This window comes from Paroedura picta, chromosome 13, assembly GCF_049243985.1.
Source record: "Paroedura picta isolate Pp20150507F chromosome 13, Ppicta_v3.0, whole genome shotgun sequence".
Lineage (NCBI taxonomy): Eukaryota > Metazoa > Chordata > Lepidosauria > Squamata > Gekkonidae > Paroedura > Paroedura picta.
In genome coordinates, this window is record NC_135381.1 from 17,500,946 (window position 1) to 17,516,941 (window position 15,996).

Genomic DNA, 15,996 nt, shown 5'->3' on the forward strand with positions numbered 1-15,996 from the left:
TGAGGGATTGTTTTCCCCAGTATAGATCACACACACAATTAGATTGGCTCTAAAATTTCTCCTGACCACCCTTTCTTCTCAAGGAGTTAATGGACACTGAGATGTTGTTGACTTGCCAGCACTGGTAAATAGCGGTATTATAGATGAGTCATCTTTTTTTACACAGCGAAGGGTAATTGTTTTGTTTCATGTCATTTTGGTAGAGCAAGGTTAACATGCATGAAATAGATAACATAAGTAAATAATCCAGCTGTTCCCCGGGAGAAAACAGCATTGTCAGTGTTTAAATTTAATGCTCAGCTTTTTAAGAATTCAGCTAGTCAAACCTGATGGCTGGAATCTGATATTGCTCTCCCATCTTTAAGTAACGTTAGAACTTCTCTTCAGACTGTAGGTCAATAGTCTATTAAATATTTTTCCAGTAGGGAAAAAGGGAAACATTTTCATCGTGTAATCCTAAACAGGTCTACTTGGAAGTCTATTCAGTGGGGCTTATTTCCAGGAGACTGTTCTTAGGACTGTACTCTCAGTCCCAGAAATCATTTCTAGATAGGATAGTGAAGAGAGAACTATGCTAGCTAATGAGGATGGAGAGAGATGCAGGAATCCATGTCCTACTCTCATCATGCCAATGATGGAGAACTGGCAAAATGTGCAGGAGAGCGGTGTCAGAGTTAAAGGAAGAAAAATTGTTTCCTGAGAGTAGCATTCTACACATGAAAGGGATCTCAATAAAGTACAGACAGAGCATGTTAAGTTAATGGCCCATCTATTTCTATGACTCCCTCATAGTCCCCCTCTGAAGTCTGAGACAAAAAGTAATCATAAAGTCCTTCCAACATCTTACCGAATTGAAATACTAAAATAGAATCTCCTTATTAGCCACTAGGTCAGTGGTTCTCGACCTTCCTAATGCCGTGACCCTTTAATACAGTTCCTCATGTTGCGGTGACCCCCCAGCCATAAAATTAGGCAAGTGTTCTTTCACAGAAATTAAACAGAAACTGAGCAATGGTGTGAAGATCCATTGTTCATGATTGTACATAAATTGTTTTTTCCACCTGGGGTTTCTCAGTTCAGTTCTGCCTCTTGGCCCTCCGAGCTGTGCTGCCACTTGGGAGTGCCTGGTGGTAGACTGCACTAAGCTGGAGGCACGGCTGGAGCGGCTGGCGGCCGAATGTGGGCAATAATGGCAGCGCCCCCCCCCCCGCTAAGCTGCTCACATTGCCGCGACCCCGGTGAAAGGGTCATGTGACCCCCAAAGGGGTCCCAACCCCCAAGTTGAGAACCACTGCACTAGACAGTAAATATTCACTTTCTTGAGGGTTTGATCAGCGCTAATTAGATAAAAACTGGAAGAGGAACCTGTTCCCCTTACCTTCAGAAATAAGAGGTTTTGCCATTATGAACCAGTGCTATTGGAAGGAAAAGGGTGAGTACCTGAATCGTAATTCTACGCATCTGTTCTTTTCTGTACATGCCTCCAGAAGACTGTAGGTTTTAATCAGCCTGTTTACTAGAAACATTTGAAAGAAGGGATGAAGCTTCTAGATGTGCATAAAGGGATCTAGGGGAGGATATACCCTTCTATGTCAGCTCAAGAGCAGAGTATGATGTCTCTCTCATTGCACTGGTGTACAGCCAGGACTGAATTTATTCTTGCACATTAAGTATGTGGGGGGTAGCAAAGAGTGGGCATGAGGCCACTGCGCAGGCTCAAATGATACACTGGTGAGATTTGCCATGAGTCCCCAGATATTTCCTGCAGTGAACAGATATATGTCCTTAAATGTTTGTTTACCTCTGCAGAAGGTAAAGTATTTTTGTTGCAGGTGGGATCATTACACTTGAAGACCTGCAGGATTATCAGCCACTTTTAGACCTCAATCCATTAAACATAACCCTTGGTGAGTTCACCTTGTATGTGCCCAGCGCCCCGCTAAGTGGTCCTGTGCTAGCGCTCATCCTCAATATTCTGAAAGGTAAGACCGCCCCCTTTTCCCTCCTTGTTATATCTAAAGCATTTTTAGCCTGCCAAGGGCTTTGAGGTGCTGGGTTTCTAAATGGTTCCTGACTCTTTGTTACTGTTTGATAAGCAGAAGTAATGAATAGAGGAATAATATACAGACATGGAAAGAACAAGGGGATCCTCTCTATACCAGCACAATTCCAGCTGGAAGGGTTAGGTATTACTTTGATTTCATGCTAAAATGTGCCCTGGGGTGGGGGCGGGGGCTCAAGCCAAACTATCTGTCTGAGCATGTGAAGTATAACCTGGAACGGGAAGATTCTGTTCTGATCTGTTACCACTAGATAGAGCCTCCATGTTCAACAGCAAGATACTTCTGAGTATCAGGTTAGATGACAAGTGGTTGAGTGGTGAGTTCAGAGGCTGCTGTTAGAAACTCCACCATGCCTAGAAGAACTCCTGCACTTATGCAGCAGGACTCATGTTAAGCTATCTTTGAATCTTTCCTGTAAAAAGCTGTATTGGTTTGCTTTCCATCCCTCAGTCAGACAATGATGAGGAAACTGGCAGGACCTAAGGATACCAGGCTTTTGGGGGGAGGATCAAAGGCTTGCCCTGAGAGAGCCTTCTAAGGCAGGGGTAGTCAAACTGCGGCCCTCCAGATGTCCATGGACTACAATTCCCATGAGCCCCTGCCAGCATCCGCTCATGGGAATTGTAGTCCATGGACATCTGGAGGGCCGCAGTTTGACTACCCCTTTCAGGATGAGGATAATTCAAATCTCTTTGATCAAAAGAATGTAGCTGCGGTTGAGTTCAGTGCAGAGCCAGCTCACTTAAATCTCTTTCACAAACAAGCATGAACTGGCAGCATTTGCATTCTATGCCAATACAATACTGTGGAGTGTGAGTCCCTTCCTCCTTTGCCGTTTTCTCATCAGTCCTTCGAGGCTCTTGAAAGGTCTTTGGTTTGGGTTGAGAACTTTTTCCTGGAACTTTTCTGAGGGTTTGATAGCTGGCCAAGGATTTGAACCCAGATCTCCCACCTGAGAACCGACATATTTAAAGTTTGCACAAGTTAGTGAAGCAAAACATTCCTTCACAAAACCAAACATCTTTCTCCCCCTTCCTTTGTTTAATAAAATCTAGCTTTGACCATACTTTGCACTGAAGTCCTGAGGACAGGTAGTGAGCTGAGACATTTGCGATCCCCCCTGCTTCCCTTCTTAAAACCAATGTTATATGCTGTGCTGGCTTTCACCTTCTAACTTGACCGATGAAAAAAGTTCTGCTACTGATGGGGGAAGCCTGGCCTCTGCTAACTGCGGTGCTCCGTTAAGCACCCAGTTAGGCTCAAGCGCTAGTCTGGCCAGCGGAGGCTATGAAAATGTCTGTTTTCATGTCTAATGCCCAGTCTTTGTCTCTGTGTCAGGATTTCATTTCTCCAGCAACAGCGTCAAGACTCTGGAGGAAAAGGGCTTGACTTACCACCGCATTGTGGAGGCTTTCCGGTTTGCCTATGCAAAGAGGACTTTATTGGGGGACCCAGCGTTTGTCAACATCTCTGGGGTAGATAGCAGACAAGTCTGTAATACGGTGCAAATGCTTCAACTTGGCCAGGTTTTGCCGTGTTCCTTTGGTGGCTGCTGTGAAGGCAGAGGCATGCATCCTCACAACAGAGTTTTTCCTCCAGCAGCCCCCTGTGGGCATGCCCAGTATTTTTCCTCACCGCACAACCGGGGAGCTTTTAGAGGGATTTTTTTAACGCAGTAATTGATATAGCACTGCAGCAATTAAAACATGTGGATTTGCTTGAGCTCGCAAAAGGCCTTCCAGTGGTGTGGTACAAAAAAACTGGCAGCTAGCAGAAAATGATCACTGATGTGAGCAGGACGTGTCCAGGCTGTGTGATAATGCATTTGGACTGTGCTTTTTCCAGGAAGATTGGAACAAGGCACATTTGAGAAGGAATGTACTGAGGAGGGGGAAATGGGTGGGGAGCACAATTACAGTAGGGCATTGTATGAACACTAAAAAAAAAAAGATTGCTCTGGTTTGCCAGCTGAAGCTTGTGAAAACTTCTGTGTGGAAACACCTTGTGCATTATTTTATCTTTACTTTTTCTTCATTAATAACTTTAAGAGCCTCTTGTGGTATAGAGTGGTAAGGCAGCAGACATGCTGTCTGAAGCTCTGCCCATGAGGCTGGGCGTTCGACCCCAGCAACCGGGTCAAGGTTGATTCAGCCTTCCATCCTTCTGAGGTCGGTAAAATGAGTACCCAGCTTGCTGGGGGGTAAACGGTAATGACTGGGGAAGGCACTGGCAAACCACCCCGTATTGAGTCTGCCATGAAAACGCTAGAGGGCGTCACCCCAAGGGCCACACATGACCCGGTGCCTGCACAGGGGATGCCTTTACCTTTAAGCTCCTCCCTCTGATTCCTGAGTTCTAGGGACAGACAACAGAGTATGCCTGTTACAATATGCCTTCCTTTGAACTGGGGACAGGAATGCTGGATTTAATGATCTTTTGATCAGATCCAGCTGGGATCGTTGTGTGTTATCTGTAATCATTTTCTCTAAGTTAAATAGGTTTTTTTCTCTCACAGTGTTCCTACACTTTGTATCAGTTGCTTTTTACTTTATAAATTGCTCTTTTCTATACCCCTCTTGGCTCTTTTATACCCTGTCTGCTCCCCACTTCTGCCTTCCAGGTGATCAGCAACATGACATCAGCGTCCTTTGCGGCTAACCTGCAGGCCAAAATCACTGACAATTCTACCCATGCGACGGGATACTATGAGCCGGAGTTCTACACTCCAGATAATGCCGGTACATCTCACCTCTCCGTTGTGGCTGATGATGGCAGTGCTGTGTCCGCCACCAGCACCATCAACCAATAGTATGAGCTCAAACATTACTTCCATGTAGGGACTCTGCTGACTTCAGTTGGTTAGTATAATTCTTGCCAGCTTGGTGTCAACCAAGTGGGTTGAGGAAGAGAGTTCTGTTAGACTGCCATGCTCTCCAAAAATGGGCTATTCCTTTCACTCAGCATTGGAGGTTAAAGATTTGATGACTGGTCCATTCCAATGGGATGGAGTGTGCTTGTGCAGGTATACACACACCTTTCCATTCCTGACTTCTTCAAAGCAACAAGAATTTTAGAACTCCAGCTCTTGGAAATGTTTAACTTTTGTTGTGGCGTATTAAAGTATTTAGATCCTGAGTTTGTCCCCAGCTGTGGACCCAAAGAACTTAACAGTATAATTTTCCTCCTCCACCTTAGCCTTACAACTCCTCCTCTGTGAGAAAGGTTAGGCTGTCAAAACCTCTCTCTGAAGGTGGCCAAGGGGCCTCCAGTTCTTTTACTGTATTAAAGGTTAGTGGAAGGTCATGGCGGGGCGTCAAGATTTTATCAGCAAAATAGTTCACAAAGGCCTCACAGCTAATTTCCAATTGACTTGTATTTGAGCGCCCCACAGAGAGGGCATAAGAGACTGAATCACCTTAAATAATTGAGCTGGGCGAGAGCTAACAGGTGCAATGGAAACAGCATAAAACTTGTTTAGCTGTTCTGCCATTATTTATTTGTTTGTTTGTTGTTTGTTTGTTGTCACTCCCCCCCTATCATACTGCAGCACCCTCCTTGTCTTATGCTGTGGAGGGTGGGAGGGAGCTCCTTGTAGTTGTCCAGTGGGCCTGGGGGCATCTCCCTTGGCTGCTGCTTGCCAGGACAGACCCTACTGCTGTAAATGGGGAGGACAATAGGGCTAAGTTGATTTGACATTCCTCCACTTAAGGTGCCCTGAGCAACTGCATAGGTAGGCCTAGTGGATGATGGATGCAATCAAACTTTGACAAAAACTAAGATTGTTAGGGCCTCTTGTGGCGCAGGGTGGTAAGGCAGCAGAAATGCTGTCTGAAGCTGTCTGCCCATGAGGCTGGGAGTTCAATCCCAGCAGCCGGCTCAAGGTTGACTCTGCCTTCCATCTTTCCGAGGTCAGTAAAATGAGTACCCAGCTTTCTGGAGGGTAAAATGGTAATGACTGGGGAAGGCACTGGCAAACCACCCTGTATTGAGTCTGCCAAGAAAACGCTAGAGGGCGTCACCCCAAGGGTCAGACATGACTCGGTGCTTGCACATGGGTTACCTTTACCTTAAGATTGTTAGACCAGTGCTCACACTGATGTTGGATTATTAGGAATCTTGAGAACAACTCTACCATGTAAACATTTCCTTCCTTCTCCACTGGCTCTTCCTGCATGCTTTACTGGCATAATTAATTATGGGTACAGGAAGACTTTCACTGACGGATGCCTAGATATCTGTAGCTTACAGTTTTAGAAGGCCACTTTGTTTGTATTCCATATAGTGAAAGAGAGATGACTGTATGTGTGACTATACATTCACTGTAAATTTATCCCATGTCACATTCCAGTACTGGAAACTTGAGGAAGAAAGTAATTATTTTGAGGATTATTGCATCTAATTTCCCAAGAAGGTCACATTCAGGATAAGTTGGTGTTACTACTAGCAGATCGAGATAGTTGCTTTTCTTTCCACATGCCGAAGTTAGTTGCCCGTGTCATAAAGCTAAAGATGACAGGGAAGTTTGCTGATGTAAGCTTGGTTGACCTGCATGCCAATTGCTCCACTTGGATTGTAAAGTGGTCTTACTTTGAGATATTTTAAATCATTGTATATTTTAATTTTTCCTGTTTGCCAAGTGGATGAACTGGCCTTGCAAGTGGCTGAAGCACCCAGCCACCTCTTGCAGTTATGGGAAAGAGATTATTTCTCTATTAAGACTATTGATCTTAATGTCTGATCCTTCAGTGATAGATCCCAGGGATTTGAATAGAAGCATTTGTAATGCAAATTAGCATTCTGGCCATTACAAACCAAGGAAAGCAAAAAAGTGCTGTAAGGCAGGGGTAGTCAACCTGTGGTCCTCCAGCTGTTCATGGACTACAATTCCCATGAGCCCCTGCCAGCGTTTGCTGGCAGGAGCTAATGGGAATTGTAGTCCATGAACAGCTGGAGGACCACAGGTGGATTACCCCTGCTTTAAGGTATACATAGATAAATAATAGATACACATGGGTAGCCATGTAGGCCTGAAGCAGCATAGGTAGTGGTACCTTTAAGACCAATTAAGTTTTATTTGAGGTACAAGCTTTTTATGTGCATGCACAAAAATACCCAGTTAAAAGTTAGTTTCATTTGTATATTTCTGTAGAATTTGGGGTCAGAACTATATCATGTGTAATCTAGCAGCAAATGTGTTTGCCATGATAGAGAATGGTAATTAATCATAGCTGTACGGTGCATGCACTTGCCTGAGATGGACGTTTGTCACATGTATACTTTATTTAGGGTACATGTTGAAGGAAGACAGCTGGGTACAGTGCTGGGAGGTCACACTGCTACTCTTTGGTCAGTGCTGAACAAAGATGTCCCCTGCCCAAACGCTTGCATGGATTTTTGACAGCAGGTTTTATGTGCAGGGCAATTCTCCTGACATTTCTGTTGCCACAAGCTGCATCTACAGATCATTGAGAGTTATGATACTGTTGCATTATAGCAATCACTGACCATTGATTTGATTCGTTTACACAGGAAAATACAATTGAGAATATTTGCTGTAATGCAATATCCGGTAATACGTGGATGGATCCACCATCGTCTGTTCCTGTTATGGATTTGATGTGTTTTTCTTGCTCTATTTTAGCTTTGGGTCAGATGTCCGTTCCAATGTGACTGGAATAATATATAATGATGAAATGGATGACTTCAGCTCTCCTTTAATTATTAATGGCTTTGGGGTTCCACCTTCAGCTGCCAACTTCATTGTCCCAGGTAAGACTTCTTAAGGTAGCTTCTTTGCTCCTAGGCAGTTGTCAACTTTCTGTGCATTTCTTTTTCCTTTTGCACAGATACTCACAGATCCCTGTGATGGGTAGGAACCTGGTCACATCACCTGCTAAGTACCTACAGGGATTGTAATAACTGGGAGAGACTTTGGTGATCTCCTGACCTTTTGAATAATTAAGCTAATGGCCCTGCTGTTAGATATTAATTTCAATCAGACTCATGGCTGGTCTAGTCCATAATGAGATGGCAATCAAAAGTATTCTGCTTCTGGACATGGAAACTCCTCTTAGCTATTGTGGCTAATAAAATCAATGAAGTAATTTGTGTGCATCTTATTTTTTTTTAAGCTATCTAAGTTAATGGCCATAACCATCTGTTAGTGAATTCAGTGTTCATTATGGTTTGTGTGCAAAAGTGCTTAATTTTCCAGGTGACCTTTAATTGAATTGCATGACCCAGGTTGTACAATTTCTCTCTTCAACATTAGGGGAGGGCAACAAAGAGGGTGAGGGGAGCTTGGTCTGTTTAGCCTGGAGAGGAGGTGACTGAGAGGGGATCTGATAACCATCTTCAAGTACTTAAAAGGCTGCCATGTAGAGGATGGAGCAGAGTTGTTCTCTCTTACCCTGGAGGGACGGACCAATGGGATGAAATTAATTCAAAAGAAATTACGTCTAAATATCCACAAGATGTTTCTGACGTTCGGAGTGGTTTCTCAGTGCAACAGGCTTCCTCGGGAGGTGGTGGGTTCTCCATCTTTGGAAATTTTTAAACAGAGGCTGGATAGCCATCTGATGGAGAGACTGAAATACACTGAGTTAATGATGTTGGGAAAGTTATAGGCTGCAATCACAGGATTAGAAGCTTGAACATGAGCCATATTTTCCCCTCAGGCTGGGAGAAAAGTGAGAAGATTGCAGATGAGGTAATTGGTGTGGTCCCACATTTGTGGAGGGAGGGAGGGAGCCCCCATGTCCTGTGACTCGTCAGGAAAGGAAATGAAGGAGTATTTGAGACTGCATTTGATTTGCTGGTGGCTGGTCTGTTTACTTCCAGCAGAAAACGTCCCACCCCTCATTACAGGAATTTAGTTGACTCTGGCTTTGTTTCTTATAATTACCGTTCTCATTATCCTTAAGACTTTAAAAATGCTGATAAGAGAGCCATTTCAGGAGCCTTTTAAGGTTCAGAGTTGTGGGATAAACATTGGAACAATCGGACTGCATTTCTGTCTAATGCCTCCTGCCTGTTTCCCAAACAGGCAAACGGCCTCTTTCTTCCATGTGTCCAGCCATTTTGGTGGATCGGAATAACAAAGTCAAGATGGTGGTTGGTGCCTCTGGAGGGACAAAGATTACCACAGCAACAGCCTTGGTAGGTTGTGCTTCAGCCATTGAACTGGCTGAATGAGATCAGAATTAATGTTGGGGCTTATCTGTCTTGATGCAGTAATACACATTAAACATATCACACAAATGCAAGCAATTGCAATGCTGGGAAAGGGAGCAGAGCAAATGGAAGAGTCATATCTCTACTTGCAAGACCTTGGTGCCTGCACCTCTTCTTCTAGCAGTTCCTAAGAGTAGCTGTGCTGTATTAGATCAATGGCCTATCCAGTCCAGCATCTTATTTTACTCAGTGCCCAGCCAGATGCCCGAGGAAATAAACGAGCAGGGCAACTTTTGGGGACTTTTAGACTTGGCTTGGTCCTGAGTCCCTCCAGAGAAATTGAGCTGTAGTGTAACAGCAGTTATTAGTTACCTTTGTGGATGAGGCACAAATCTAGATTCACAGCACTTTGAGGTTTCAAAGAGAGTTAATTGGGAAAGATTATTTACAAATATATTATATTCACCTGCTTCAGTTTTCCTACTGAAGCAGAGAACAAAAACATAAAGAATAGTTACAAAAGCAGCACATTGCAAGCCTCTATGGTTAGGCTGCAAGCAGGACTAAATCCCACACATCAGTGGATGGAGAGGGCTTGAGAGAACATTACTATTAGTCTTATTTTCAGTCACATTCCTAATAACCCCTAGTATAGAATTTTTTTCTCACCAATATGATTCACTGAGTTGATGTTTTAATTTGACTCTACACTAATACCCATTCCTACTCAGTTACCACCAGCAGGATGGGTTGCTTTAATTATTTTATTGCTATCAACAGGCTATTTTTAATTTTAATGTTTTGTGTTGTAGTCCAGATAGAGCAAAAAGTTCACAAAAGGAGCTGGCAGAGTAGGTCTTCTTCTGGTTTGTCTAAGTAGCTTTGTTTGCTCTGAAAATCCTCTCAGGGGTTTAAAAAAGCCAACAAAATGCATTGTTTGAGCACTGGAGCAATGTGGAGGGAGGTAGCTCAGGTAAAATCACTTCCTTCCTCTTCCCCTAGTAGCTTCCAACAGCACGTGTATGTGTGGCTCATGGAACCTTTGAGAGGATTTTCAATTGCTGGCTCTTTGGGGAAAGGGCGAGGAGAGTCCTACTCTGTTCATGAACTTTTGAGCTAGCTCCAACGTCTTGTATTCTAGTAACAAAGTTGGCCAATCTTCAGATACTTAAAATCTGGTGACTGGAGCTGTGGCTGGGCAAGACAGACCTTTCTACAAGCCTGAAAAGGGCCACAAGTTTAGAGAAAAATGGGAAATTGGGGGGAAAATCCAACTACACAGGGGGTTTTAAGCAATCTTTCCAGACCTGTTTTGGCCTTTGGGCTAGGCCTGACCAGAGTTGTCAGCTCTATGTTTGGAAGTTCCTGGAGATTTTGTAGTAGAGTCAAAGGAGGGTAGTTTTTAGGGGAGGAGAAATCCTCAGCTGGATTTAATACCATAGATGCCACTTTCCATTCCAGAATTTTTCTCCAGGGGGACAGATATCAGCCATCTGGATTTCAGTTGTAATTCTGGGAGATCTGCAGGTCCCACCTGGAGGTTGGTAACCCTGGGCATATGTTTGCCAGCTCTGGGTTAGGAAATACATGTAGAATTTAGGGGTGAAGCCTGCAGGAGGCGAGGTTTGAGGAGGGAAAGGGACCAATGTCATAGAGTCCACCTTCCACAGCAGCCATTTCCCCCCAGAGGAACTCATCCCTGTCATCTGGAGAGCAGCTGAAGTTCTGGCTGATCTAGAGGTTGGCATCCCTAGTTTCCTGGAGGGAATGGCTGCTTTGGAAGATGGATTCTATGGCACGTTATACTCCTTTGAGTTCTCTCCCCTCCTCAAACTCCGCCTTTCCAAATCGCCAGAAATTTCCTAACCCTGAGCTTGTAGCACTATTTCCTTACCTGCCCTTCTGTCTTAAGCTGTTCCTCTTCCCTCTCACCCCAGCAGCATCTATCTAGGAAAACCTGAAGATCAGTTGTAATAGTGAGATATCTCCAGCCACCACCTGGAGGTTGATAACCCTACTGAGGTTGCCTCCCTTTCCAAACCTTGCCCTTCCAAGGCCCCACTTCCAAAATCTCCAGGAATTTCTCAACTGGCAACCCAAAGGGAGACGGATCTCTGTAGCTGGGAAATATATTGTGATTCTGAGAGACCTCCAGGTTGGCAGTCCCAGCAGGAGGGGTCACAGGAAAAGGCGAGAAGCAATGAGGCTTTCAGGAAAGGGAAGGAGGACATAGTATGGGAGGGGAAAATGATATGCCTCCCACAAGTCCTTGTGGGTTCCCACTTGCTTTTTATATGACTCTTGGAGATCAAAACAGTTCTGAATTTACTTTGCAACTGAAGGTCAAGGATTCAGGATACTAGAATGTTTTGTTTACATTTATACTTAATTTTTCTGATCCCCACGGGTAAACAAATAACCAGGAACTGAATAAGGAGACAATACAGAACACAGCCAGATTAGTCATGGTAATGCTTTTGTAATTTCTTATTCTGCTGTTTTGTTCTAACTTGCCTTGGATGTTTGGAAATACCCTGCCATGTTTGTATAGTCATTTGTACTGTGGTGTTAAATAAAAATTAATTTACTGATTAAACCTGTCAAAGGACATTAGGCATGCTGCTGATACTGACCTTTTGTCTTTGTTTAGGCAATCATACATTCCCTTTGGTTTGGTTATGATGTTAAAAAGGCTGTGGAAGCACCCCGAGTTCACAATCAGTTGTTCCCTAATGTCACCGAACTGGAGGAGGGTGTGGAAAAGGTTGGTTTGTCCACGTCAAGGGACAATGTGGGTAGTCATTTGGTAATTACATGACCTTTGTGGAAGCATCATCTGTGGTCTTGGGTTACTTCATGGTTGGCTAGATATTGTCCACTTTTCAGGACATATGGATCTCTACAGTACGGATAAACTTCTAAAACATTGAATGAACATAAATAAATATTGATTGACCAGAGCTAGAATTCAGCATTAGATTGCTAACTTGCCTTAAGCACCTTGCTCTAATACTCCTGACAAGTGATTCTTCACTGTGTTATAATGCAGGGGTAGTTAACCTATGGTCCTCCAGATGTCCATGGACTACAATTCCCAAGAGCCCCTGCCAGCATTTGCTGGCAGGGGCTAATGGGAATTGTAGTCCATGAACATCTGGAGGATCACAGGTTGACTACCCCTGTTATAATGTATAGAATTTACTACCTTGAGGTATGGTGTGCTATTGGTGCAGACAGCTTTTTAAAAGGGTAAGACTAAGTCCATAGAAGAAGATGGGTCCATTCACATCAACAGAGCCCCCATAACTGGGATCAACTTGTATGTGTTTCAAATGGAGTACAAATATGGGAAGGCTTCTAGGGACAGATTCTGCATGGGAGGGGAAAGACTGGGCTGACACTCGTATGGCAGCGGGGTTAATCTCTGCTTCCACGTGATGTTGGTACCAGCCCAGCCCCCTCCTGTCCCTGGCCTGCTTTATGCCCTCCATTGCCCCGCGAGAAGTGCATTCCCATTTCCCACACAGGTGCCAACAGGGCCAATCCAGGCACAGGCCCATGTGGAAGAGGAAGAGTTGGGCCTTCCAGGCCCAGCTCCTCCCAATCTCCCCCAGAAGGGACAAAATATGCCACAGTCAACTCCACGGTGTTTGGTGATAGCATGGGGCCAACCAGGGCATTTCTTTCCTTTGCCCTGGCTGTGTCATTGGGATGCAGAAATCCAAGGCAGATGGTATGTGCTGCCATAAACAATCCCCCAAAGGAACACATGAAGTGGTGGGCATGCTGCCCCCACACAACAAACCGGTGGTGGCCCAGAGTGGTGCTAGTGGTGAAGAATCAGTCATGTATGGACATCTAAAAATATCTTATGCCAGTCCAGAAGACTGGTGGATTAATCCCAGCTCTTTCTAGTCTGATTTGTGAATAATCTCCCCGCCTCCATGTGTATTTTTCTTTCTTTTCTGTGTCCAGGAAGTTGAAGAAGAGCTCAAGAAAAGGCTGCATGTGACCGAACGGGTCAGTGGGGGAGCTGTTGTGCAGGCCATTCTCCGAACAGATGGGGGCTGGGCTGCCGCATCAGATTCCCGGAAAGGAGGGCACCCAGCAGGCTACTGAACTTGGATTCAAGTTGCTTCAATGCATCACGTCCTCAGTTGTATAGTTAGCATCAGACCTCAGGAGTCCACTGAGACAAATATGCCACAACACCCCCCTCCCCAAGTAGCGGTCAAGATCTGTATCCCTTTGGTTTCAAAATGTTACTGATAAGCCTCAAAGCAACCATAAGCCCAAAGTAAATGATTTAAGCTGTTTTGTAACACCAAGGCCTTGAATGAAGGTCTAGTTTATTATATTGTTGCTGATCTAAATAGTTAAAAAGGAATGGTTCTCCACTTGTGGGTGTAATCAAGGGCTGCTTGGAACCAAACTTAACTTATAATGCACAGCAGATGATATCCTGTATCATTTTTGAGCTTTGGACCCTTTCAAAAAACTCAAACAATACCATTGAATAATGAGAAGGAAAACGTCATTTGATGATAAATGAAGAAAGTGTTGACCCAAAATTAAGTCAAAACAGATGACATTTGCTGAAACAAAAGTGAATGTTGAAAACAGCTTTGGTTGAATTGAGAAGTTGGGCAGAAATCAAAAGTAACTAGAACTGGGCTTGAGCATTTTTGGATGCTAAGACCATTTGATTCATAGGCAAGGGAGTTGTCACCAAAATGTACCAGGAGTTGTACTAGGGTGAGACCTTGGTTGTAAAAATTCTAAAGCACTTGGGTTAGAACTTAGAAATAGCACCTTAAACATGGATTTCTACCTCTTGGAATTTTGATTACAGCTTTGTGTAAAGGAATACTGAAATTTAATTGTACAGTGAGGTAGTCTGAATTTAAACAATTCAGGACATTATGCAGGCAATTTTTCTTGCCATTATTTGATAATATTGCAGGGTAAAAGTGAACTGTTTAGATCCCCTGTAAAATCATTCATTTCCCCCTATAAAACACTATTAACTTTGTACAAGGAAGTTGAAATGGTGAACAGGTGATTCCAGTGTATTATTTTCTAGACAGCTGGGACCTGTATCTGGTCAAATCAGAGAGCCTTTTAAATAATTGTTCAGGATATATTTTAATAATAATTCTATTGGAGGTCATCAAATGTGGAACGTTGTGCGTCTGGAAGAATAAACTTTCTGGGTGTCCAACCATCAACAGGGAGAGTTGAGTTTTCAAAGTAAAGAAATAGAGATGTAGTGCCTTAAAAAGACAGTGAAGAAGTTTTTAGGTTCCTTGGAGTCTTTGGGAAGTACAGGAAGATGGGTTTACCAATAAGAATTAGGTCAGAATCTCCCTTGGTTTGTATATAATTGTTTTGTTTTTTTTAAAGACCAGCTTAAAACAGGCAGTAATGAAGATTTTAACTAATTAGAACTCCTACAGCTACCTGGGGCTGGGTGTTTGGACCTGGATTGTATCATTTTCTAAGCCCTTTAAGATACTATGCTTCTGCTGCAGACCTTGTAGAATGTAGACTGGGGACCATAAACGTGAATGTGCCTGAGGTTCAACAAATGGATCCTGTAAAGCAGGGATAGTCAACCTGTGGTCCTCCAGATGTCCATGGACTGCAATTCCCATGAGCCCCTGCCAGCAAATGCTGGCAGGGGCTCATGGGAATTGTAGTCCATGGACATCTGGAGGACCACAGGCTTGACTATCCCTGCTGTAAAGAATGTGTTTTTCTCTTTATGGCTGTCCAACAAGTTTTTTTTTTAATTTATCAGAATCATGAGAACCATGGAACAAAGATGCTGCTGTATGCCCTAAATATACTTGAATGGCTTTTAAAAAAAATCAATAATAAATATATATATATTTGTTTATGGTGTCAGATGTAAATGGTTATATCCAATTTTAATGGGGAGCAAAATGATTTCAGGAATTATTATCTCTTAACTTATACTGTGAGTTGGAGCCAATCCGGCCTTTTTGCTGATTAAAAAAAGGAGTGGGGGCTTCCTCTGATCATCAAAGGAGGCTAATGTGGGGCAATCACTGTATGTGCATGCTTTGCCATAAGAATAATAGGCAGGAATGCTACTTTAGGGAGTGAGGGGAGGAACATGCATGTACAAAATCAGTGTGAGATAAAGGAAAATTCCTTTCACTTCAAAAAAGTTCTACTAAATTATTTTGCTGCTGCTTTACTGACCTTTCTTCCAGACTGGAACTGGAACTCATGAAGGGGATTCAGATCAGGAAAACAGTGAGCCTTTAGACCCCATCTCTGGGCAGATTCATCTGCTCACATCTTTTAAACTAAAAAACACAACAATCTGCATCTCCTCTACTTTAACTGTCAAGGAATCATTGCATCCTGATTCCTCCCTCTGAGCTCCTATTGCTCCAATTGCTTTTAAAAGGCCTACAAAGAAAGCATTTTTCTGGTTGGGAATTTAAGATTGCCAGCTGGTCTCCATTCTGTCTCCACTGGCAAGGGTTTTGTGTGTGGTGCATAACTCTGCTGCTGTAGAGCTCTTTTATAATCCCTGAAATAATCTTTTGGAATCTGAGTGCTAGCAAGAAAGGACGGGTGGTTAGTTTGAGGTTTGTACAAATTGATTTCTTGACATATTTGGATTGAGTGATTATATTTCTGTTTTAGATTGCCCGTAATGTTATAGTTTGTTAACCACGAGTCCTTAAATTTAGCAGAAAAGCAACTGGCTAAATGAATAAAAACT

General features: G+C 43.5%; 1 protein-coding gene across 5 annotated transcripts in view; it reads left to right on the top strand.

Moving 5' to 3' along the window:
• The window catches only part of GGT1 (gamma-glutamyltransferase 1), a 30,794-nt gene extending 15,923 nt beyond the window's left edge, over positions 1-14,871 (top strand). For all 5 annotated transcript variants that reach the window (XM_077308131.1, XM_077308130.1, XM_077308132.1 and 2 more), the window contains 7 exons: positions 1,833-1,982; positions 3,402-3,538; positions 4,684-4,871; positions 7,705-7,832; positions 9,109-9,221; positions 11,887-12,000; positions 13,212-14,871. In XM_077308131.1, coding sequence (XP_077164246.1) covers positions 1,833-1,982; positions 3,402-3,538; positions 4,684-4,871; positions 7,705-7,832; positions 9,109-9,221; positions 11,887-12,000; positions 13,212-13,355 — 974 coding nt within the window. In that variant the 3' untranslated portion in view covers positions 13,356-14,871. The remainder of the gene's footprint in view (positions 1-1,832; positions 1,983-3,401; positions 3,539-4,683; positions 4,872-7,704; positions 7,833-9,108; positions 9,222-11,886; positions 12,001-13,211) is intronic.
• The last annotated feature ends 1,125 nt before the right edge of the window (positions 14,872-15,996 follow it).